This window comes from Portunus trituberculatus, chromosome 48 (assembly GCF_017591435.1).
Source record: "Portunus trituberculatus isolate SZX2019 chromosome 48, ASM1759143v1, whole genome shotgun sequence".
Taxonomy (NCBI): domain Eukaryota; kingdom Metazoa; phylum Arthropoda; class Malacostraca; order Decapoda; family Portunidae; genus Portunus; species Portunus trituberculatus.
The window spans coordinates 16,042,872-16,067,045 of record NC_059302.1 but is presented as its reverse complement, the minus strand read 5'-3'; the positions used below and the strand labels follow the sequence as shown (position 1 = coordinate 16,067,045).

The 24,174-nt window shown below is 41.7% G+C and overlaps 1 protein-coding gene across 2 annotated transcripts in view; it reads right to left on the bottom strand.

Annotated features, from left to right (window-relative positions):
- The window catches only part of LOC123498659 (ankyrin repeat domain-containing protein 50-like), a 256,664-nt gene that overhangs the window by 213,739 nt on the left and 18,751 nt on the right, over window positions 1–24,174 (bottom strand). Inside the window, exon 3 of one of the 2 annotated variants that reach the window (XM_045245976.1) lies at window positions 22,464–22,606. In XM_045245976.1, the coding sequence (XP_045101911.1) occupies window positions 22,464–22,606 (143 nt within the window). Of the gene's footprint in view, window positions 1–22,463; window positions 22,610–24,174 lie in introns of both variants that reach the window. The other variant, XM_045245975.1, reaches the window with a different exon arrangement.

Sequence of the window (24,174 nt, the reverse complement as noted above, 5' to 3'; positions counted from 1 at the left end):
GAAAGACGTCTGTGGCTACAGCCATTGGATCCCGAAACGGGGATATGAAGTTTGGTAGCCTGAAGTTGAGCCTCATTGCAAACAGGTCCACCGTGGGATAATTCCAAAGCCTCCATAGGAGATTGCAAACCTCCTGGTGGAGAGTCCACTCTGTAGAGATGATCTGATCCTGTCTGCTGAGGCAATCCACTAAGACGTTTGCCGAGCCCTTCACAAATTGGATGAGGATCCGGACGGCACGATCCTCCGCCCACTGTAGGATGGCTTGAGCCTCGGCATTGAGGCTTCCTGAACGAGTCCCGCCTTCTTTTGCCAGATACGACAGGGCCGTGGCATTGTCGGAGAACACTGCCACCATCTGTCCTCGGACATGATCCTTGAAGTGCAGAAGGCCGAGACGTATAGCTTTGAGTTCTAGAAGGTTGATGTGTAAAGAGAGCTTGTGAGTGGCCCACGCACCGCTCACTGAATCGTGTAGAATCGACACTCCCCAGCCGACGGTGGAAGCATCTGTGTACAGACAAACATCCGGAGAAGCTAACTGAAGGGACTGTCCCAACCAAAGATTGTGGTCCAGTGTCCACCACTGAAGATCGTCCAGGATTTCGAAATCCCAAGGAACTGGAAGGTTGTCTCCGTCGGACTGGCGATCCCAGAATTGGGAAAGGCGAAATTGAAGGCTGCGCATCCTCAGTCTTGCCCCAGGAATTAGATGCAGCAGAGATGACATGTGGCCTAGGAGGGCTAACCAAGCCTTTGCTGGAGGGGACTGAACACTTAGAAAAGTCTTGATTTGAAGTTGTAGATTCTCTAGGCGTTTCTGTGTCGGGAAAACCTTCAAAAGAGGAGAGCGAATCTCCATCCCCATATAAATCCTTGTCTGGGAGGGTGAAAGCATGGATGGATAGATGGATTTTAATTGATGGCGCCGCAACAACTATGGTCATATAACGCCGCTACAGTAAATAATATGAAACTAACGTGTATATATACAAAGAACTAATTAAAAGTAATTAAAAACAATAGAGTAAAAGAGGAAAGAAAACTATAAATACTATAAAACTAAAACCAAGTAAAACAAAAAAAAAAATAAGATAAAATTCATAGTTTTGGGAGAAGACCAGCTTCTCCCAAAAAACTAAAAACGTCGTGGCCTTGGGCCAGGCACTCTGGTGCAAGAACCTTTAAAATATAATAGACACCGCTATCTCTACCGCGACAGCGGTATAGGTAACGGTGTCTTAAATCAGTCAAACTGGGGCATTCCACTAGTATATGCCTCACCGTGAGCGGCACCAGGCAGTCATCACAGTAAGGCTGAGGATCCCTGGTCAGCAGGTACCTATTTGTAGGGTAAGAGTGACCTATACACAGTCGCGCCAATAAAGTCTGTGCACGACGATCCCGGACATGTCCACTGAGGGATAGAGGAAGTAGTGAGCTCTCCCATTTCCGAAGTTGTTACCCCCGTTAGCCATCTTCTCTGCCAAATTGCTGCAACCGCCACACGAATTACATAAAATACATCTCGAAACGGAAAAGGGGCAGAGAGATGGAGCGCGACTTGCTGCCTCTTTAGCAAGGCGGTCTGCGTGTTCATTCCCTGGAACACCAACGTGACCAGGGACCCAACAGAACCTAACACGATATCCTCCTCTGGTAAGAAGATATAGCCACTCTAGGGCTGATAAAACCAATGGATTAAGGGAGCAGTAAGAGCACTGCGACAGTCACTAAAAATTGTAAAAGACGAAACAGGGAGAGTAAAGATTATCTGTAAAGCTAGGACTATGGCAGACAGCTCCGCCGTAAAAACGGACGCCAATGAAGGAAGGCTGCCACACCGATAAAAAGAGGGAAAAAACTACACTAAACCCGACGCCTGCGTCGGATTTGGAACCATCGGTAAAAACAGGAATATCAATAGAATGGATAAAAAGGTGTTCTAAAAACCGTGTGTGGGACAGAGCTGGCAGTAAATCCTCCTTACCATCAATAGCAGGAGGGCATAATGATGCAACAGGAAGCTGCCAATAACCAACTTGTGGGAGCCGGAAAGAGAGGACAGGAGTGGGGTCGATAGATAACTCCGCCATGAGATTTGCAACTCTAAGGCCAAAGGGTTTAGGGAGACTCGGTCGAGTGACATACGCCTGCGAGCGCGAGTCCCGCAACATTGACAGACAAGGGACAGAATCGGGAAGACGATGGGTGCGAAACCAACACCGGAGCATCGAAGACTGGCGCCGGAGTTCGAGCGGCCAGAAACCAGCATCCACTAGAAAGCTAGGTATTGGAGATGTCCAAAATGCACCTGTAGCCAAGCGGACCCCAGCATTATGCATGGAGTCAAGCGTACGTAGTCGTGCATCCGTTGCGGACGAGTAGATCTCACAGCCGTATTCCAGCTTGGAAAGTATGAGTGTGCGGTGAAGCAGCAGCAACGTGTCCCTGTCCGCACCCCAAGAAATGTGACTTAAAACACGAAGAAGGTATAATGCCTGCCGACAAGACGCCTTAAGAGAACGGAAATGGGGAACCCAGGTGAGACGGTTTTCAAATAAAAGGCCAAGATATTGAGTCGCCTCCACGCATGAGAGGCGTCTATTGGCGAGGTATAAATCCGGGTCTGGATGGACACCACGGTTGCGACAAAAATGCATGGCTACGGTCTTGGAGGTGGAAAATCGAAAACTGTTCATATTGGCCCAACTGGACACCCTATTGATCGCCAGATGGAGCTTGCGCTCAATCAGTGACATCCTAGCAGCAGCAAATGAAATACATAAATCATCAACATATAAGGAGCTGTGAATGCCATCTAGGAGAGTATCAGTAACACCATTAATGGCGACTGCGAATAGTGTAACACTAAGAATACTTCCCTGTGGGACACCATCATTTAGAGCAGTAGCCTCAGAGAGAACACTCCCCACTCGAACCCGTAAAAGACGTCTGGATAAAAACTGCTGAATAAAAATAGGAAGGTGGCCACGAAGGCCAAAATTAAACAAAGACTGTAAAATGCCATGACACCAAGCCGTGTCATAGGCCTTCTCCAGGTCAAAAACACTGTTACTTGATGGTGGTGATTAGCGAAGGCCTCACAAATAGAAGACTCTAGGGATAAAAGAGCATCAGTAGTAGACCTCATCTTTCGGAAGCCGTACTGTACCGAGGACAAGTACTTCCCCCTCTCCAAGTACCACATGAGTCTTACATTAACCATCTTTTCTAATACTTTACAAATGCAGGACGTCAACGATATAGGACGATAGTTCGTAGCCTGAAGATTATCTTTCCCAGGCTTCGGAAATGGGAGAACCACTGCCACAGCCCAAGAAGTTGGAAAGTCACCGGTATGCCAAATCATATTATAAAGATTTAATAAAAGTTAAAAGCACTGTCAGACATGTGGCGCAAGAAGGCATAAGGAATATCATCTGGGCCAGGAGAAGAGTCATGACACTGGGACAAAGCAGTCCGCAACTCGGAGGCAGAGAAGGGACATTATAAGACTCCCCTCCTGTGGAAGAAAAATTTATGCCGAGAGATTCCATTCTCTGGCGGTGACGTGCGCCCGGGGCTGCAGGATGCCTCCGGGAAACACTGGCAAAGTGCTCTGCGAAGAGGTCGGAAACAGTCCTAGTGTCTGCCACCGTTCGCCCAGAAGACAACAAAACTGGTGGGGAAGGAGCAGAATACTTCCTAGTCATTCGGCGGACTTCGTTAAAGACATCCGTAAGAGGAGTGCGGGCGTTAATGGAAGACACATAAGCTTTCCAAGAGGCTCTTTGTGCCTCTTTCAAAACGCGGCGGGCTCGAGCTCGGCAGCGCCGAAAAGCGTCCAGACATTGCGGGTCCCCACGATGTCGCCGGAGACGAGAAAAAGCTGCCCGTTTCTCTTTCATCGCTTCAGTGCATGCTCCGTTCCACCAAGGAACAGGACGCTTAGTAAAGCGGCCGGACGTCCTAGGGATTGTTTGAAGTGCTACTGAACGTATAAAATCTGTAAAATAATCAACAGCCTCAGCACAAGTAGAAAAGTCAGCCAACGGACGGATAAAAGAGCTAAGGTCTGTGAATCGAGGCCAATCTGCCTTGTCTAAAACCCACAGTGGGGGCCGGGACTGTGGCTCAGAGTTCACAGATTCCAATAAAATAGGAAAGTGGTCACTACCGTGTAAATCCGGTAGGACCCGCCAATTAAAATCAAGGAAAGAATTAAATGTACAAATAGAAAGATCGATAGCTGTAAAAGTCCCAGTAGGACTATGGAAATGTGTGACATCCCCAGAATTTAAAATCTCCAATCCCTCATCCTCAATAAAAGAACCGATTAAAACCCCACGAGGATTACTAGCACCTTCATCCCACAATGGGTGACGGCCGTTAAAATCTCCCAACAAGAGGAAAGGCGGAGTCAGCTGACGCACCAGGCCGTCAAGCTCACCCCTGGAGACAGGAACCCGAGGAGGAGATATAAAGTGCAAATAGTGTAGGATCGTCCCATAAAACCTTAACAGCAACCACCTGAAGGGAGAGTTGAGTTGCAAGGGGACAACAGGTATGTCTTGACGGACTAGGATAGCTGTGCCACCGTGGTGGCCCTGGTCAGGGAAAGGAGTGCTAAAAAAGGCACGATAGCCAGGAGGACTAGAATAAGTACTATCACCTAGCATAGTCTCTTGTAAAGCTACACAGGCTGGAGAGAACTCCGACAATAAAGCTCGGAGTTCCCCCCACGAGGCGCGAAGGCCTCTACAGTTCCACTGTAGAAGCTTGAAGATGACTATTTAGGTGCAGTGGACGGGCGAACCTTTTGAATGGGCTGCCCGTGGCTCGCCTGACTAGAAATAATCAACCGACGAGAAGACACCGGGAGTTGAGATGTACCGGGTCATTGGACAGCAGCCTTTCGGTCTACCGGTGAGTGATGCGAACTATCATCACTCCTACCCGTCCTCGGAGGACGAGGATCAGGCAGGACAACACTTTCCGATACAGTGGGTCCACGAGGGACGGCTGTGACAATATCATCGGACGTCTCCATGCAAAGACCGTCCTCATCACAAGAAGCCCGATCTGAGACAGAGGGTGTCACAGGAGGCTGAACAGAAACTACTGGAGCTACCCTAGTAGAGTGGTCCCTGGAGGACTCACGATTATGTGCACCGGGAGAAACCTTAGACTGCTTCGGCTGAGCTAAATCTAGACGCGGTGCCGTTTGGTCATGCTCTTCAAAAGCTTAGGCGATGCAGGAGGCAAATGGACATCCACTACATGGGTTAGTTTGGTCAAGTCCGTATTATTCTCGTCGCTTCTTGCAGGTGACACAACTGAGTCATCAGTCAAAAGGGCAAACCTATTGGCCAAGTGAACAGGACTACCCGCCCCAACAGAGCGAGAGGTAATAGAAGGGGTTGTCTTTGGACCGGCAGACTCAACTGAAGTGCGTGCAGCCAATGAAGCATAAGATGTCGCACCAGTACCGGCCTTCTGGCGGTACAGGAGTTCACGGCGGGCGCTACCGAGGCTGATGAACTGAGTGTTAGCAAGCTGTAGAATGTCCTGCTCCAGGCGATACCTAGGGCATTGCCTGGAACGTACCTGGTGAGCATCACGGCAATGGAAACAATAAGCTGCAGCATTGCAATGCTCCTCAGTATGTGAGTCTAGTGCAGAGCAATTACCACATCGAGAAGCTTCCTTACACGTACTTTTGCCGTGACCGTACCCATAGCATGAGAAGCACTGAAGAGGACGAGAAACAAAATGCCTCACCCTAAGATTAATAGGTCCGACATTAACACGGTCAGGGAGGGTGGACCCAAAAAAGGTGAGAAGGACCATGTTGGAGGAGTTCCTCATCTTAGTGACCTTCTGGACTGAGTTAGGACACATAGCCAGTATTTCCTCCTCGGGAAATTCATAGAGATCCTGACTGTACACACAACCTTTACTGTAATTAAAGGTGGGATGTGCCTTAATAGTCTCAAACATGCTGTCATTAGGGCAGGGGAGATGTTGCAACATCCTTGCCTGCGTGAAGTCTTTTGCTCGCACGAGCACCCCCTTCCCGTATTTCTTGAGGTTTCCTCAGGAATCGTGCCGATCTCTTTGGACAAGTACCGGGAGGCGTGGATGAAATTCCCGCGCCCATTTCTGTAGTAGGCCACAAACCAACGTGGAGGCGGGATCTGGCGGACTTCAGGAACTGAATTCTCTGAATGGTTGTCAAAAAGATTTGGGATGTAGTCCGTGTCACTGTCCGAAATATTGCGAGAGTGGAGAAGTTCTGTCTTAAAACCAGAGCCAGCAAGGGCAGTGATGCTACATGTTCTACTGCCAAACGGGCTTCATCGCATGACAGAAACGTTACATAGCAGCGATTAGACGGAAAGTCCTTATCGTAAACAAGTCGAATGCGAAGAACCGTGCCATACACCTTGAGAAGTGAGTGCAAGGCGTGATAAGAAAATGATGGGTTAACATTTACCATCACAAGGGAGTCATATGCAGCAGAAATACGTCCCTCAGAAGAACTCCCAGAACAGGAGACTGCTGCGGAGGCTCTTGTGGAGGGAATCCTCCTTCCCACTCAGACCTGAAGATGACGTCTCGCGGGCCAGGTCAGCCACCTCACGAGAACCTAAATGTTTTTGTGTTTTCCCATAAAGAACAGTTACACAAAAATTGGCTCCAGGGCAAGGAAACCACCTACTGGGACTACAATGGGAGGGAGCGCTGGCTGCCGTGGACGGGTACCTCGTCCCCATGCGGACCAGTCGTTTTAAAAAGGTCCCACATGATACGAAAGTTTGTCCACGACAGAGCTGAGACCCCCCTCCCAAAGCATCCCAGCCTGGACACCCAACCATCCAGCACAGGACAGCCCCTATTGGGCGATCCCTCCAGCGGGTGGCTCCGCTGGTCCACTGGCAGCCTACGTAGGAACCATTTAGTCTGGCCCCTCACTGGCGACCTTACTAGCATGGGTATCCCTCTCCCCGTCAAAAGAGCAGAGCAAGGGCCTAAGCCCCTTCTAGCCTCGCTCACCAGGTCACAGGGGCACGCAAGCCCCCCCACCACGACAAGGCGGTTCCCATCTGGGGGAGCCTGATCTAATCCTAACTCATCCCCGGGCCTCTCCTGCTCCCGGTTACCCCCAGCCGGCACGTCAGCTAGGAGTGACTTTACACTCTGCCTTGCGCCGAGGCCGGGAGGGGGGTTGGTAGCGGACTGCACCGCACCTTGAACCGAGAGCGAGGGGGCAGCTGTAAGAGAGGCGGCATTAGGAGCTAACCTGCCCTCTACTTCCTTAGACACCATAGCTGAAACCATATCAGGGAAGGAAACATATTTACTGCCTTCCTGAAACCCAAGGAAAGCAGCCAACTCCTTGAAAAAACTTGACTTATTCCAAGGAGACACTTTGGATCCCAGAATCTGAGAAATCGAATCCTCAGGCCCCACTGATCCAGCCGTGGGAGACAGGACCGCGCCATGAGAATCAGAACATTTGGCAAAAGGCTCCTGAGACTGGCCTGAAGGGTTAGAAGCTTTCTTCCTAGCTTTATAGTCTCACCTCTTCTGTAAAGTCAGTTGGTACTTACGGGAACTGAGCACCCGCCTGGGACTCCACTCAGCACACTCCCGACATCTGTTGTTTACATCACAGAAACCATCACGGCAGACAATACATACAGAGTGTGGATCGTTGTGGGCACTCCCAACGACTTTCCTGCATCCAGACGAAGCACAGACTCTCCTGACAACATGTGAGGCCGAGGAAGAAGGTGATGAAGAGCCCAGCGGTGAGCCGGCAGCATGGCGGGTTGAGTCCTGGCCGCTGCCGACACTGCAGTCACCGCCACGAACAAACTCAACGTCGCCGTAAGAAGGAGAAGGCGACGACAAGCCCTCCTGAGCCTCTTGATGGCCAGCCATAAAACAAACAGGTCCACGTAGAGAAAACAGCTGGCCAAAAAAGTTCCAGAGCACTGTAACAGACACGCACGCAAGCGCGTCTCAAGAAAGAATGACGTGGCTGGCTGAGGGAGACAGTGTTGCCGTAAGTTGCCAGGGGTTACCAGGGTGGAATACGACGAAAGTTTTGAATGTGGAATAGACGGCTGGGTAATAGGGAGCATTGTAAATGCTAATATATAAGAAGCAGGTTATATGTGAAACAAATGCGAGAGCATTGAAACCGCGACTGTGAGTATTAAGCTTATAATAACAGTTTTGTAGAGTGTGTATTTCCAGATCATATGGATAATGTTAGAATAAACACTTGGAATTAATGTTTTGCAGTACAAAGACTCAATACCTCAAGATTTATGATGATATGAATTTTAGAATGTGTGTCTCTTGTGAGCTGGCTGGCTGTATACCAAGTCGCGTATTAAAACAGCCAGCGATCAATGGCAACCCAAGAATATCCGATGTCGGGAATTGAGGATCATCTATTTTTATCTGTACAGTAAACCACTACACTCTTTCCACTATTGTAAAGTAAAAGTTTCTTTTACTATATTGTCAACACACATGCACTTATTTGTAATGAGATTGAGAGTTTGGAGTCACCTTGAGGAGTCAAATATAATTTCAAGATACATCATGGCAAAAAATGTCTGCCGCCAATCAGCATCGGCTGTTTTTTCTTCTTCTTGTGACCCCTTATTACAGCAACATATGCATTTCTGCTCCTCTATTTCCTGCTATAAGGGATATCATATCTTTGTATTTATATATGATCATGCCATGAGGATCATCTTGACTCCATAACAGAGTGATTTTTTTTTTCTTTTATGCATGAGGGAAACCAGCCAAGGGCACCAAAATATTTTTTTTAAAGGCCCACTTAAAGTGCTGGTTTCCTTAAAGAGTGGTGCAGAATTAGCCAAAATTAAGGAACAAATGTCTTGAAACTTCCATCTTAAAAGAAGTCAAGTCACAGGAAAACAGAAATACATAGGCAGGCAAGGAGTTCTAAAATTTCCCAGAGCAAGGTATGAATGATTGAGAGTAAAAGTTAACTTTTGCATTAGAGAGCTGGACAGAATAGAGGTGAAAAAAAGAAAAAAAGCCTTGTGCGCTGAGGCCACAGGACGGGGGGAGGCATGTAGTTAGCAAGATCAGTAGAGCAATTAGCATGAAAATAGTGATAAAAGATAGAAAGAGATGCAACATTTCAGGGATGAGAAAGAGGCTGAAGACAGTCAGTCAGAGGAGGGAAGTTGATGAGAAGAAAAGCTTTTGATTCCACCCTATGTAATAAAGTTGTGTGAGTGGAACCCCCCCAAACATGCAAAGAGTACTCCATACAGGGGCGGATAAGGCCCTTGTACAGAGTAAGCAGTTGGAATAGCAAGAAAACTGGCAAAATTGCTTCAGAACGCCTAACTTCAGAGAAGCTGTTGTAGCAAGAGATGAGATATGAAGTTTCCAGTTAAGATTAAGAGTAAAGGACAAACCAAGGATATTTAGTGTAGAGGAGGGAGACAGCTGAGTGTCATTGAAGGAGAGGGGATAGTTATCTAAAAGGTTGTGTCAAGTTGATAGATGAGGAAATTGAGTTTTTGAGGCATTGATAACTACTAAGTTTTCTCTACCCCAATCAGAAATCTTAAAAAGATCAGAAGTCAGATGTTCTGTAGTGTCCCTGCATGATATGTTGACTTCCTGAAGGGTTGGATGTCTCTGAAAGGATGTGGAAAGATGTATGGTGGTATCATCAGCGTAGGAGTGGATAAAACAAGAAGTTTGGTTAAGATCATTAATGAATACTAGAAAGAGAGTGGGCGACAGGACAGAACCTTGAAGAACACCATTATTAATAGATTTAGAAGAAGAACAGTAGCCATCTACTATAGTTGAAATAGAACAGTTGGAAAAGAAACTTGAGATAAAGTTGCAGAGAGGATAGAAACCGTAGGAGGGCAGTTTTGAAATCAAAGCTTTGTGCCAGACTTTTGATGTTTAATGCAACAGCAAAAGTTTCACCAAAATCTCTAGAAAAGGATGAGCAAAACTCAATAAGGAAAGCCAGAAGATCACCAGTAGAGCAACCTTGACGGAAGCCATACTGGTGATCAGACAGAAAATTGTGAAGTGACAGATGTTTAAGAATCTTCCTATTCAGGATAGATTAAAAAAACTTTAGACAAGCAAGATATTAAAGCTATAGGACGGTAATTTGAGGGATTAGAGCGGTGACCATTTTTAGAAACAGGCTGAACATAGGCAAACTTACAGCACGAAAGAAAGGTAGAAGTCAATAGGATTAGTTGAAAGAGTATGGCTAGGTAAGATGCAACCACAGAAGCACAGTTTTTGAGAACAATAGGAGGAACCCCATCAGGTCCATAAGCTTTCAGACGGGGTTAGGCCATTGAGGGCATGGAAAACATCATTACGAAGAACTTTAATGGTAGACATGAAATATTCAGAGGGAGGAGGAATCATCCAAGGTGGAGTTGTTAGCAAAGGTTTGAGAGAAGAGTTCAACTTTAGAAATAGATGAGATGGCAGTTGTGCCATCAGGATGAAATAAAGAGGGGAGAGATGAAGAAGTAAATTTATTGGAGATGTTTTTGGCCAGATGCCGAAGTCATGAGGCATCATTACGAAGAACTTTAATGGTAGACATGAAATATTCAGAGGGAGGAGGAATCATCCAAGGTGGAGTTGTTAGCAAAGGTTTGAGAGAAGAGTTCAACTTTAGAAATAGATGAGATGGTAGTTGTGCCATCAGGATGAAATAAAGAGGGGAGAGATGAAGAAGTAAATTTATTGGAGATGTTTTTGGCCAGATGCCAAAGTCATGAGGGGAGTTTGAGTTTGAATGATTTTGACATTTTCTATCTATGAAGGAGTGTTTGGCAAGATGAAGAACAGACTTAGCTTGATTATCGGCAAAAATAAAAAGTGCATGAAATTCAGGAGATGGAAGGTTCAAGTACCTTTTGTAGGCAACCTCTTTACCATGTATAGCATGAGAACAGGTTGTGTTAAACCAAGGTTTAGAAAGTTTATGTTGAGAAAAAGAATGAGGAATATATGCCTCCATGCCAGACAGTACCACCTCTGTTATGCATTTAGCACAGTGAGGTGGGTCTCTGACACTGAAACAGTAATCATTCCAAGGAAAATATGCATAATACTTCCTCAGGTCTCCCCAATTGGCAAAGACAAAATGCCAAAGTCACCTCTGCTTTGGGGGATCCTGAAAAGGGATTGGAGAAATAGGAAAAGATGCAGATATGAGATTGTGATCAGAGGAGCCCAATGGAGATGATAAGAGTAACAGCATAAAGGATTAGAGGTAAGGAAGAGATCAAGAATGTTGGGCGTGTCTCCAAGAAGGTCAGGAATATGAAAAGGGTGTTGCACCAGTTGCTCTAGGTCATGGAGGATAGCAAATTTGAAGGCTAGTTCACCATGATGGTCAGTGAAGGGAGAAGAAAGCCAAAGCTGGTGATAGTGAAATCCTATTGAAATACTGCTTTCCTCAGCATGAACTCTTCTCTTTGTGACTTCATCAGGCAGAAAAGGACTCAGTGGGGCATGTATTGAGAGATACAGAACATTTTTCTGCACCACCTAAAGAGGCAGTGTTATAAGCTCTTTATTTTTTTATGCAGTGGTTTCCCCTATAGGCCTATATCCAATGGTAAAGGGAGAAAAATAAGCTTCAGTTAAGTTAGCAGGTACCACTTGGCAGTGAGTCTGATCATCAGTCCACAGGTCTTAAAGAGTCTCTCCATTTCTTTCATTATTGGCTCCCTCTTCCTCAATAGTGTCTTTGCCATTAAGATTGCATCGCGTATTTTTTATTATTTTTTTTTTTCAAAAATTTTGGAAAAATCATTTTCTCTCCAAAATAAGAATATGGTGTTGGCAACACTCTTAAATTTTTGTGGTGAAATCTTTTCCCAAATTGTTTTTTATTAGCAAAATAGATACAAAATATTGCAACCATTGGTAACCCAGTTACACAGATAATGCTTCTTTATCGGTCATTGAACCAGAATCTACGTGTTTTTTTATAGAAGAACTGAATCATTATTTTCTGGTAGCATTTAGCAGCCTAATTCTGTGGCTTTGAGCACCAGAATGTTTGTTGTCTGCTCTCCAGTGGTCTGTGGACCTCATTTGGGAGAGGCTGGGTGTGACATTTATTAGCAACATACAGATTTTAATACATAACTATGGTCTCTAGACTTTCCTAAAATTACTTATCAGATTGCCACGTCATTTTCCATTCAATAATAAAGTATTTTATACAAGTGCAAAAATGCTGACTAGGAAATCTACTCTTTGGGAATCTATAATCTCATGAGAATCTTCACTAGATAGGTTAGCTACATAAGTGACATCCTTAGATTCACGCCAACAGTATCACTACCTCTCACCTTCAGAAGTGTGACAGTAAACACAAGGTAGTGGTGAAGAGGACAGAAAAGTATTGAAACCAACATTACCATGTTATCATGTGTTTAAATGGTGGCTGTGGGACCTTTAAACTTTAAAATCTTCTGATTTTCTTTTTTTTATTCAAAAGGCTTTAACTTCGTTAGTTTTTAACCAGATTGAGTGATCTTTGTTTTGATGTGAAGAAGAAAATTGTCTCTATTTTCCTTGAATGATAAAATAAATACATTTAGTTTCAAACATTTTCCATTTTTTTTCTCTCTAAATCACCAGGCTGTCAGAGAACTTGTAAGGAAGAATATTTATGCTGAGATGGAGAATGCTAAGGGAAAAATATTAATCTAGAAATTATTCTAGTTACTCCTTTAAAAAACACAGATAACAAAGCGCTAAAAAAAATGACAATAGAGTAGGAAAACAATAGTATTGCATAAAATTTTTATCCTTTATCTCATTTTCTATTGACATCAAAAATCTAATTCCAACAAAAAAAAAAAATGCAATTTAGTTGTAGTTCGAAATGATACCAAACAAAAATCAATCGGCTTATAACAATTTTGTGAAAATTTTTCAAGTGTAACAAAATATTTTTCAAGATATTTGCTCCCAAAGATTTTTCATAATTTCATCCTTGTTTTGCTATTTGTATTCATCTGATTGACAGGAAATTTTTACACATGATTGTGTATACAATGGTGACTTCCTGGAGCATGATAGGATGATAATGCATCTGATCCCTGCTTCTCTAGAAAATATCATTCACTTGGAAGGAGCCATCAGCAGCATCACAGCAATCTGCTCTTTTGCTACTGAACTGGATACTCTCTGAGTCGTTATTAGTGTGTTGAAGTAAGACAATGATACTGTGGAGTAATTAATACTGTCTTGTCTAGCTTTATACCTTTGTCTCAAGATCATTTTTTGTTATGGTGTTATTGTGAGAGTTATATGATGTATAGTTGTGATAATGAAGGTAGTGAGAAAAAAGAAGTTTGAAGAGATCATAGCAGTCTTATGATATAGAGAGAGAAGATAAATAAGCATGGCAGAGAGGCAAAGGATGAGGTGAGGGTCTCAGAGAGGGAAATAACATGCATGACAAAGGTAAGGTGAGGCTTCAAGGTCTAGCGGTCAGCCACAGCTGTCTCGCAATTATACGTTTATTTCTTGTTACATTCTATTCTTGAAATTTCTGATTATAATCCTTGTCAATTTATGCCTGTAAGGAGTTCTGAAAAAAAAAGCTAAATGAAGCATGACCCCTCTTGACACCTGGCCACATACCGAGTCAATGAGAAAGAGAGCGAGACACACCGAAGGTTGAAATTTATCGAGAAAATATTCATTTAATACATATTTTCTTTGCATAGACAAAAGCATTAAGTGATACATAATTTTTTTAGGGTGTGAGTCATACTATGGTGTGACTGCATGAGACATTTAAAAATGGTTTTCTGATGGGAAAGGTATTCAATTATCAAAAAATAAACTACATCATTTGGTACAATAGGGACTGAAGGTTTCAGAGAGACAATAATCCCAAAATAAATCCTGCATCGTCCCCCCAAAGTCCAAGCTGAAATGCTTTCTCTCTCTCTCTCTCTCTCTCTCTCTCTCTCTCTCTCTCTCTCTCTCTCTCTCTCTCTCTCTCTCTCTGGCAGGGGGGATTCATTTCAGTTGAACATTTGCGTTTCTCAAACCAACCTTTTCCCCTATCAGTCCAAGTTAGCAAAGGTCAATATTATACACAATTTATTGGCTCCAAGACAGGATGAGCTACCCTGTAAGGATGTCGAATGTTTACTGACAGTGTCACGTGTTGGCGCACCTAGCCATGCCATAATAATAATCACCAGTTACTGATTAGGTCATGAGAAACCATGACATCTGTAGATACTGTGTATGTTAATCCAATCATGGCTTTCACTTTTTAATTCCTTTCACTCCTAATATTATAAGGTACTTGTGTGTGTATTAATTGTCAGATTAAATAGATTGGATTAAATAAATCAAGGGAGGCTGTATTTTAAAACTAGAGACAGTGTTAGTAAGGCAACGGCCATATTGCAGCTCCCCATGCCCCAGTGAGGTACCAGCAATAAACCTGTGGTGACTAGTACTGTAGTCATCAAAAGGAAAAAGTAATGCATATTCCTGTCATTTCAGAGATAAGAAACACAAGGAACTGTGCACAACACGGGTTGTGAATTTTGCCATGAGGGAACCAACCAACCATCAAGTAAGCCCTTCATGTTGCAGCTCATCAGTGATGTACTCTCCACTGTTAGGGAGATTGTCTTCTACACCAGTAATAGTTCAAAATCTAAATTTCTCCTTAAAAATTTTGGGGTTATCTTATATACAGTCATCTTATATTCCGGAATATACTGTATACATGATCTTTCTTTGCTAAATCCAAACTGGGAGTTCTTTACAATTTCATTTTCCTCCATATATTCCACCCATTTTTCTTTGATTATCATTCTACAGATCTTTCCCACAACACTATTCTTTTTTCCTCCTTTATAGTATATAGGCATTATATTTGCTCTTTTTCATTCACTTGGTAGTTAATCTTTCATTAAAGAGCTGTAGATCACATCCCAAATTGGTTCTACTAGCTGTTCTCTACATTCTCAGTGTCCATCCTGACACTCAGTCTGGCCCCATTGCTTTTTCAACATCCACCTGTAATAACTCAAACAGTATGTACTGCTTCATGAAGGAGTTCTGAACCCCATTTGGATTCACATTCCAACTCTAAGCATGTGACTTGCTTGGATCACCACTAGGTGGTAGGTCAGTTCCTTCCTGAGGAGAATGACCTTAACAAAATGTCTGCCATTAATCATCTACCAAGCTGGTATCAACCCTCTCATCAAGCCTTAGTACATGCTTAGGACAAGTCTGTATAAATATGGAACTGCAAAACCCTGGTGAAGCGCGTGTAAATGAGTAACATATGTTGTTTCATCAGAGGATTCCAGTGCCTGTAAACTATTTCAAATGTAATGATCTTAAGTTAGGATTAGTTTTGGGTGTCTGGTGGGCAAAGGTCAATTTCACCTACTTCAACCAGAGACCCTAACAGGTTTAAAAAGGGTGTGCAATAGAATGTGTGGCACTTTGGATATAATGAGTTAAGGAATTTATTGTGTGACTGTAGGTGTTCTGAATTGCAGTTGTGTCATGGTGAAGTGCATTTTGGGAAAATAAATGTGATAACACCAGAAAGTCTTTGAGTCCATGCCCCTGTCCCTGAGGTTGGTCCTGTGGGATACTGTTCTACCATCTGTATATATCACACCACTGCTGGCCTCTTTGCCTTAGACCACTATAAATTGGCAGCTAAGCAGTGGAATCGTCAGTGACTTTTTTTTTCTTTTTTTTTTTTGACACTGGTAGTTGGGTCACTGGTCAATCTGTGTATACAGATGGTTAAATTTTATGTGGCTTTGGTAGGCTCCAGACAAATCCCAGAGACATGGCCAAATTCAGGCACAGAGGATGAGGAGATAGAGGTGTGCATATTCCATTCACCAGATGCGAGACTAGGAAAATTCTCACTGTGATCAGAAGCTACAAGATGTGTTGGAATGACTTGGCTTGGTAGATGATTTAACAATCTTCTAGTTCCATGCCAGGGCAATTCAGGCCATAAGGAGGGAGAGAAAGAGTGGATAGCTATTTTTTTCTTTTTCTTTTTTGGCCATATATCTAGGGGGAAGGAATGTGACTTCCTAGCTCTGAGTTCAATTTCAACCAAGGAATGTACACTACCTGATGGGATTCGACCCTCTCAGAGGCCTGACCCCTAAATACCAAAAACAAATAACACTGATTAGGTACTAACTTTTGTTTCCTTCTCTGTACCTCCAATAATAGCCATTTTTTCTTTGACAGTCAAAATTAAACTACCAACAGTGAAGACAAATTTGGAAAAAATGCAATTTTGATCATGATGAAATTAATGAAATGAGGTAATCCTTGTAAGAACATCAGATTAACTATCAATGTTTAGAAGAAATTTTGGCAAATCCTCAAAATGAAATGCTGAAGTGAATAATTAAGGCTAGAGACATCCAAATTTTTAGAACTTTAACATTTACATTATTTGGAATCTGCTAGCAGGCTAAATGTATTCTTTGTACAAGTTGAGCCACATTCCACCTTAAGTGCAGAATGAATGGAAATGACACAATTAAGAGTGAGTGGAGAACTGGCTATGAGGTTACAGGCCCTTATTTCAAAAGGATCAGTTTACACTTGAGAAACATTAAAAAGGAGTTTTAAGAAAGAGTTTGTCACTTAAGTGAGCTTTGACAGAGCTTGGCAACATATTGATAATATGAAATATGACTGAGTGGACACTCAAAAATAGTCACTCACAGGACTGGCTGTTCAATTAATTGCAGAAGAGCTCTTTGACAACACTATAAATACTATTCATAGAATAAATGAAGTTTTAAGAAGGCAAGAGGAGAGGTTCATTTACAACATTATTCCCCCAGGGTGGAGGGGTGGTAAGTGAAGGTGGAGGTAAGCAGAGATAGCCTTTTCAGTTATTTTTGTTTGTCACAAATTCTTGCTTAATCTCTGGACTTAATTGCCACACTCTTAATGTTACACTTGAATGCTGAACTTAGCTGTTACATTTCTTTACTTCACTTTCATTAACTTAATTTTCTCAATTCCTTCTTTCTGCAGGGCATTTAACAAAATAGCTGTCCAAGGAGGTTTGCTTCATCCTCCTTTTCAGAATGTTTTATATCTGAAATTAGCATATGTCATTACATAGTGCCACTTACTTAGGACCAATGATTAGACAAAAATCTAGTTATTCAAATGCAAAAAAAACCACAACACATGAAATACAGGCAACCCCCGCTTAGCGAAGGTTCACACAACGAAATTTCGCTACAACAAACATTTCCTTTTACTACCATCTGCTCGTTTAACGAACACCAAACTCGCCTTAACGAAATTTTATGCGGGTAATTTTTTCCAATTTTGAAAGCCCCGCTGTATCACACAAGCCGACAGGCTTTTGAATACACCAGCGCCTCTCGTGAACAAAACGTGCACCACTCACTCCCCTAGTCCAAAACAATAACAGCGTCAGCAGTAGCTTGTCTTCCCTCGCTCAACATGCCACCCAAACGCCCTGCAATGTCGCCTAGAAGACCATGAAGTCTCTTACTCTCGAACTGAAGCTGGATATTATTCACAGACACGAGAGGCGAGAAAACTAATAGCATTGCTCGCCACCATGGCTTGATTCCATCTACAGTAATACTCCACTTAACAAACAGGATAGGGGGTGCCACAGCTGTTCGTAGAGCGAAAATTCGTTAAGCGGACGTAATTTTCCCATAGGAAATAATGGAAATACAGGGGGATGCGTTCTGGGCTGGTCCCCAACATACCACATAGGTTAAAAAAAAAAATTATATATACGTTTGGCAGCATATTGGGCCACCAGTGTACCACTACTTTTATGATGTCATATGAGTCATTGGAAGTTAGAGGAGCTACGTACAAATTCTCTCACATTCTCGCATTTATGTTCACAAAACAACATTTCTATTAGCTTTTTACAAACCTTGCCCTCAAGAAAGGATTGTTTTATAATGCATAAAGTGAAATCTTACATGGAATACCAAAAAACAAAGCAGAGATGAGATCAGCCACAGACGAACTAGGAGACTCGCGGCAACTTGGCCACTTCTTTTTCTTGTGACCCTTTTGCTTACGTGTTACTTTCATCATGATGTTTATGTTTTCACTCCTCTATTGCCTGCTATAATGGATATCATATCTTAGTATTCATATACACACATGCCACGAAGATAACCTTGACTCCATGGCACTGAGTGATAGTGAATTACTAATGAAATCCCGCAGTATTTCATTAATAATTCACTATCACTCACTGCCACACAGTCGAGGTTATCCTCATGGCAATAGCGTATGTGAATACTAAGATATGATATCCATTATAGCAGGCAATAGAGGAGTGGAAACATAAACATCATGATGAAAGTAATATGCAAGCAAAAGGGTCACAAGAAGAAGAAGAAGCGGCCGAGTCGCTTTATTTTTTGGTATTCCATGTAAGATTTCACTTTATGCATTACAAAACAATCCTTTCTTGGGGGCAAGGTTTGTAAAAAGCTAATAGAAATGTTGTTTTGTGAACATAAATGCATATATAAGACAGTAACACCACCTACAGAGGTGGTGTTCCCAGCAACCTCAGAGCAACCTGATAGCAACCTTGTCACCGTCCCTCCAAGCGTTCATGGATGCCATTTTGCTGCAAGAGGTTGCTCTGACGTTGTTAAAGAATCTTGGATCCAGCTCCAGGAGTGCTAAAGACAGAGGTGGGGAGCCAGCCAATCACAGCGAAGCTACCGCATTCGGTCTCTCACCTGGCAAATTCAAACCCAGAAAATTCGCTAAAATGGATGTGGTTGTACGTTGTGCAGACTTTTTGGTCTAACTTTATATAGTACATTAAACCAGAAATTTGTTAAACAAACGTTCGTTAAGCGGAGTAATACTGTACTGTCTCTACTATTTTCAAGTCAGCAGACTCTATTAAGAAGGCTGGAGAGACCATATCTTCCTTGCAAGCTAAAAGAACCACCTGAACTTGTGACTCTGCAATGGATAAAATGGAAAGCCTTTTGTAAATGTGGGACAGTACATAAGTTTTGTATGTGGTACAATGATGCACCCTTTGTTTACATTCCACAGGTTGCCAACTAGTGTCTTTCCCCTCCACTCTCCCTCCCTTCATAAATTTAAGATTATCAACATTATAAAGTTACTTACATACATACATTAGTGTACATTATAATAATATAGTCTTAATTTAAACTGCTTAAATGTTTAACTTCATATTTTTTTCCATTCATTAAGTCTTTTACTATACTATGATGTGCTCTTGCTTTGCTTACTCTCAATGGAAGTTCAAGTCAGGGGTTAAACTTGTTATAATTGGTTCATTTAACGAAAATTCGCTTAATGAACATTTATTTAGGAGCGTAACCTATTTATCAAGCGGGAATTGCCTGTACTTCCATGGCGGAAAAAAAAAAAAAAAAGAACGTGAATTGAATGGGTCGGATGCTGGGTGCCACTGCACCAAATAGTGGCAGCATACTTGGAGCTAGCTCATAATTCAAGTTTTAGTTCACAAGTCAAAGCAAAAATTTGACAAAATGACAGATTGTATCTCAGATTTCTCACAAGCAGAGCTGTTTGGAACTCAAGATTCTACTGTACCATAAATGAAATTTATATAACGGTGAATTATATAACAAAAAATACCTGTATAGCACGAGAACAGACTGTGCTAAGGGGCATGCCAAAATAGCCTAGCATGGGTCGTATTTCATTTACGGTAAGTCCAATTGACTTGAAACTATAGTATGTTGTTTGTGGATGTGCATGTAAGTCATTTTATAAATTTCATTATGTTTGGGTGAATGGTATTGGAGATACAAAAAATGCAATTTTTTTTCATATTTTGTTTTCTCAAAATTTTATTTTCAGTTAACTGCTTTAGAAAATCATCATAGAAACTTTAAACATATATGCAACTTTTGTTGGAGAAAGTTTTTCTATTTTTTAAAGAAAATTTTTATTATTTTTTTTTCAATTTTTTTTCACTTTCCTGTACCTTGTATTTTTATTGATATTATAAAAACCTATTTCAAACAACACCTTGCATTTGAGTTGTTCTTTAAAATGATACAAAACAAAAGTGGATCAGAGTTTATACCAATTTAGAGAAATTTTTTGGTGTAAAAAAAACCTAATTTTGAGATATTCTCTCCTAAAGATTTTTGTCTCATTTCATCCTTGTTTTCATATTTGTAATCATCTGATTGACATAAAATTTTTACACATGATTGTGTATACAATGGTGACTTCCTGGAGCAAGATAGGATGATAATGCTATTCTAGAAACTATTATTCACTCGTAAGTCAGGATGTCACGATGCACAATCACCAATGTCACGTCAATCTCTGAATCTTGACTCACTGATGTGAGACAGGAACTCTGTGAAATTATTTATTACTTGTCTGGTTCAAATTCACACCTATGTGTCAAAATAATTTCTTGAAATAGTGTAGTCAATCTTTATTTAGGTGTTGTATAATGATAATAGGATAGTTGTGATGGTAAACTAGTCATGAAACCAATATTTTGACAACTTACAACAAGGCAAAGCCAGACAAAGGCAGTGTGTTGGTGGTGGGGTGAGGTAGCCCGGAGTCAGGGCAAGACATGCCCTCAGGGTGGCCAACGTGACATGCAGTAGTGCAGCACATTAAGATCACATGTGCAGATTATCACAGCTGCTTTATAACTTCTTATTGAAGTTTCTGTTTCTAAATCTCATCAATTCAAGCCTATAAGGATGATAGTTCTGAAAATTAAAGAGCCAAAAACGTGACAACCTTCTCTCTCCAATTCTAGCCATACACTGGCTGAGTGGCTGTGCTAGCCTCTGAGTGACTGTGAGCTACACCCTCTGCTGATGGTAAGGATGCCAGAGGGTGAAATTTATTGAGAGAAAAATATTCATATAAAATCAAAATCAAACCAGCAATGGATGATACATAATTTTTGTCGTGACTCAGGCAATGATGCAAGTGTGTGGGACATTTAAAAATGGCTTCCTGGGGGAAAAAATACTACATTTTTGCAAATAAACATCATAGAATGATAACTCATGGTCTCAAGCACTGGATGAGCAAAAAATATTCAGAAATGAAATTCCATATTAAATCCTCATTTATCATAGGATTAGAAAATCTAGGTAGAAAAAATGAGGAATGTATGCTTCCAAGCCAGACACTACCTCTGTTATGCACTCAGCACACAGAGATGGATTTCTGACACAAAAGCAGTACTAATTCCAAGGAAAATCAGCTTAATAACTTCTCAGGTCATCCAACTGGCAGATGCAAACCACCAAAGGTACCTCCACTTTGGCAGATTCTGAAGAGGGATTGGAGAGATAGGACAAAATACAGATATGAGAATATGATTGGCAGACCCCAATGTAACAGTGTAACAGAATAAGCAGAAGGATTAGAGGTTAGGAAAAGTAAGGATATTGAGCATACCTCCAAGACAGACACAAATACAGCAGGGTGATGCACCAGTTACTCTATGTTATTAAAGATAGCAAAGTTGAAAGCTGATCCATTTGGATGATCAATGATGGGTGAGAAAAGCCAAAGCTGGTAGTTAACACTGAAGTCTCCAAGGATGGAGATCCCAGTAAAAGAAAGAAAATAAAGTCAGAATGTGTTCCACTTCGGAAGTTAAGGAGTCAAGGAATTTCTCATAATCAAAGGAGTTATATTAGAGGTGGAGAGGACTGATAAATTTAGTTAGAGTGACTCTGGAGTTGTAGACATATGATGGAAAACTCGAAAAGATTCAAGAGAAAGGGCACATAGATGCAAGATCCAGGTTTGGAATGAAAAGTAAGTATAAAGGAAGTAGGAAGGAACACAAAAAAGGGCTACTGTAAGTTGTCTCAGACAAGAGGAAAAGAGGATGAGGTTTAATTAAGGAGAGGTGATGTTCAACAGATTGAAAATTAGATCCAAGGCCACAAATGTTGCTTTAGTTAATGAAGAAAAGTCAAGGAGGGTATCAAAACATTTAGAATTGATACCAGTAGAGCAGTTTGAACTTGGGACATTTATGGTCCCCTTTCTAGAGGGGGACTACACTCCAAGGCTAGTGAATATCACATGTGCTTCATTTTGCTATTTTTTATACTATATTTTAGTTATATGAATTTTTGCCTATTCTATGTTTTCAATTTTTTCTTCAACTTGAAGAGCTCAAGCTAGGATGGCTTTGCCTGAGTTTTCTTGAGGTAATACAGTTGTTACTCTATGTCAGTGCATATAGTTAGACCTCCTTGGTAGTAATTAGTTTTGTCAGATATCTCCCAATAATGAAAAAAAATAGTAATATAAGCTGAAAGTACCTGTGTATCTGCTTGCTGGATGTGAGGTCCCATCCCCACACTACAAAGTTTCCATTCAAATATGCAGCAACACAATTGGAGCAAAGTACATCTGAGCTGAAATTCTCATTTCTGTCATGATGCATGTATATGGCAAGCGGCTTCTTCTGAAATCATTAAACAAAAATATGAAAGTCTTGAGGCACTTCTGCTCTATAGATTACCCTGTTCTCTTGTATATTTTTACAGTGTGCTTACTTTGCATTAATTCACAAATTAATTGTTTCAAAGAGCAACAAGCATTAAAATAGAAAAGGTAAAATCCAATCCTTTTTTTCATATATTGTCATCCTTTTCTTCACCAGGAGCTAATAGGACAAATAGTATACAGTGTGTGGATGAGTGTGGGAGTGACAATTTGGTATATACAGGTAACTCTCAATTTACACAACAGATGTGATTTAAAAATTTGCGTAAAACAAACTTGTAATTCTCATAAGAAACATTAGATAATAGGGAGAATGCAGGATGTGGTCCAAAAAAACTCGTACAAAATACAGTAAGTCCTTGTTATACGGTACATATGCATTCCTGAAAACCGTACCACAAATCAAAATTACTGTATACCGAATCCATTATAACATGTAATAATACGGAATGCATTCCAGCACGTCAAAAGTCACCCCTACAGAAATGAAATTACATGAAAATAGTCATATATATATATATATATATATATATATATATATATATATATATATATATATATATATATATATATATATATATATATATATACAGGCAACCGATTATCACAAGTTTAACCCCTGATTTGAACTTCCATTGAGAGTAAGCAAAGCAAGAGTGCATCATAGTACAGTAAAAGGTTTAATGAAAGTAAAAATTATGAAGTTAAACATTTAGGTAGTTTAATTTAAGTCATTATAATGTACACTAATGTATGTATGTACATAATTTATGAAGGGAGGGAAAGTGAAACAGGAAAGACACTAACCGGCAACCTGTGGAATGTAAACAAAGTGCCCATCATGGTACTGCATACAAAACTTATGTACCACATTTCCACAAGGCTTTCCATTTTATCCATTGAAGAGTCACAAGTTCAGGTGGTTCTTTTAATTTGCAAGGAAGATACGGTCTCACCAGCCTTCTTAATAGAGTCTGCTGACTTGAAAATAGTAGACAGTAGATGGTGGCAAGCAATGCTATTAGTTTTCTGGCCTCTCTCGTGTCTGTGAATAATACCCAGCTTCACTTCAAGAGTAAGACACTTCCTGGTCTTCTTAGAAACGTTACGCCACATTGCAGGGCGTTTTGGTGGTAAGTTGAAGTAGGGAAGATGAGCTGCTGGTGACGCTGTTATGTTTTGAAGCGTGAAGCACTGTCCCAGCTGACTGGATGGTCGTCTAGCATCGACCACCTGTCCCATTGCTGGTTCAGTTGGATCTGCAGGAGACACGTCCGCCTCCTGGATCCTGGCACTAGATGTATGAGGGAAGACATGTGCCCCAGAAGTCTCAACCAGTGCTCCGCTGGGGGGGACGGGCAACTGAGGAAGAAGCGGAGTAAATCCTGGAGGCCTTGTATCCTCCCCTGGGTCAGGAAAACCCTCAAAAGAGGGGAGCGAATCACCATCCCGAGGAAGGTCTTCTCCTGTGCAGGGGTCAGGGATGACTTCTCCCAATTTACTCGGATGCCCAGGTCCGAGCAG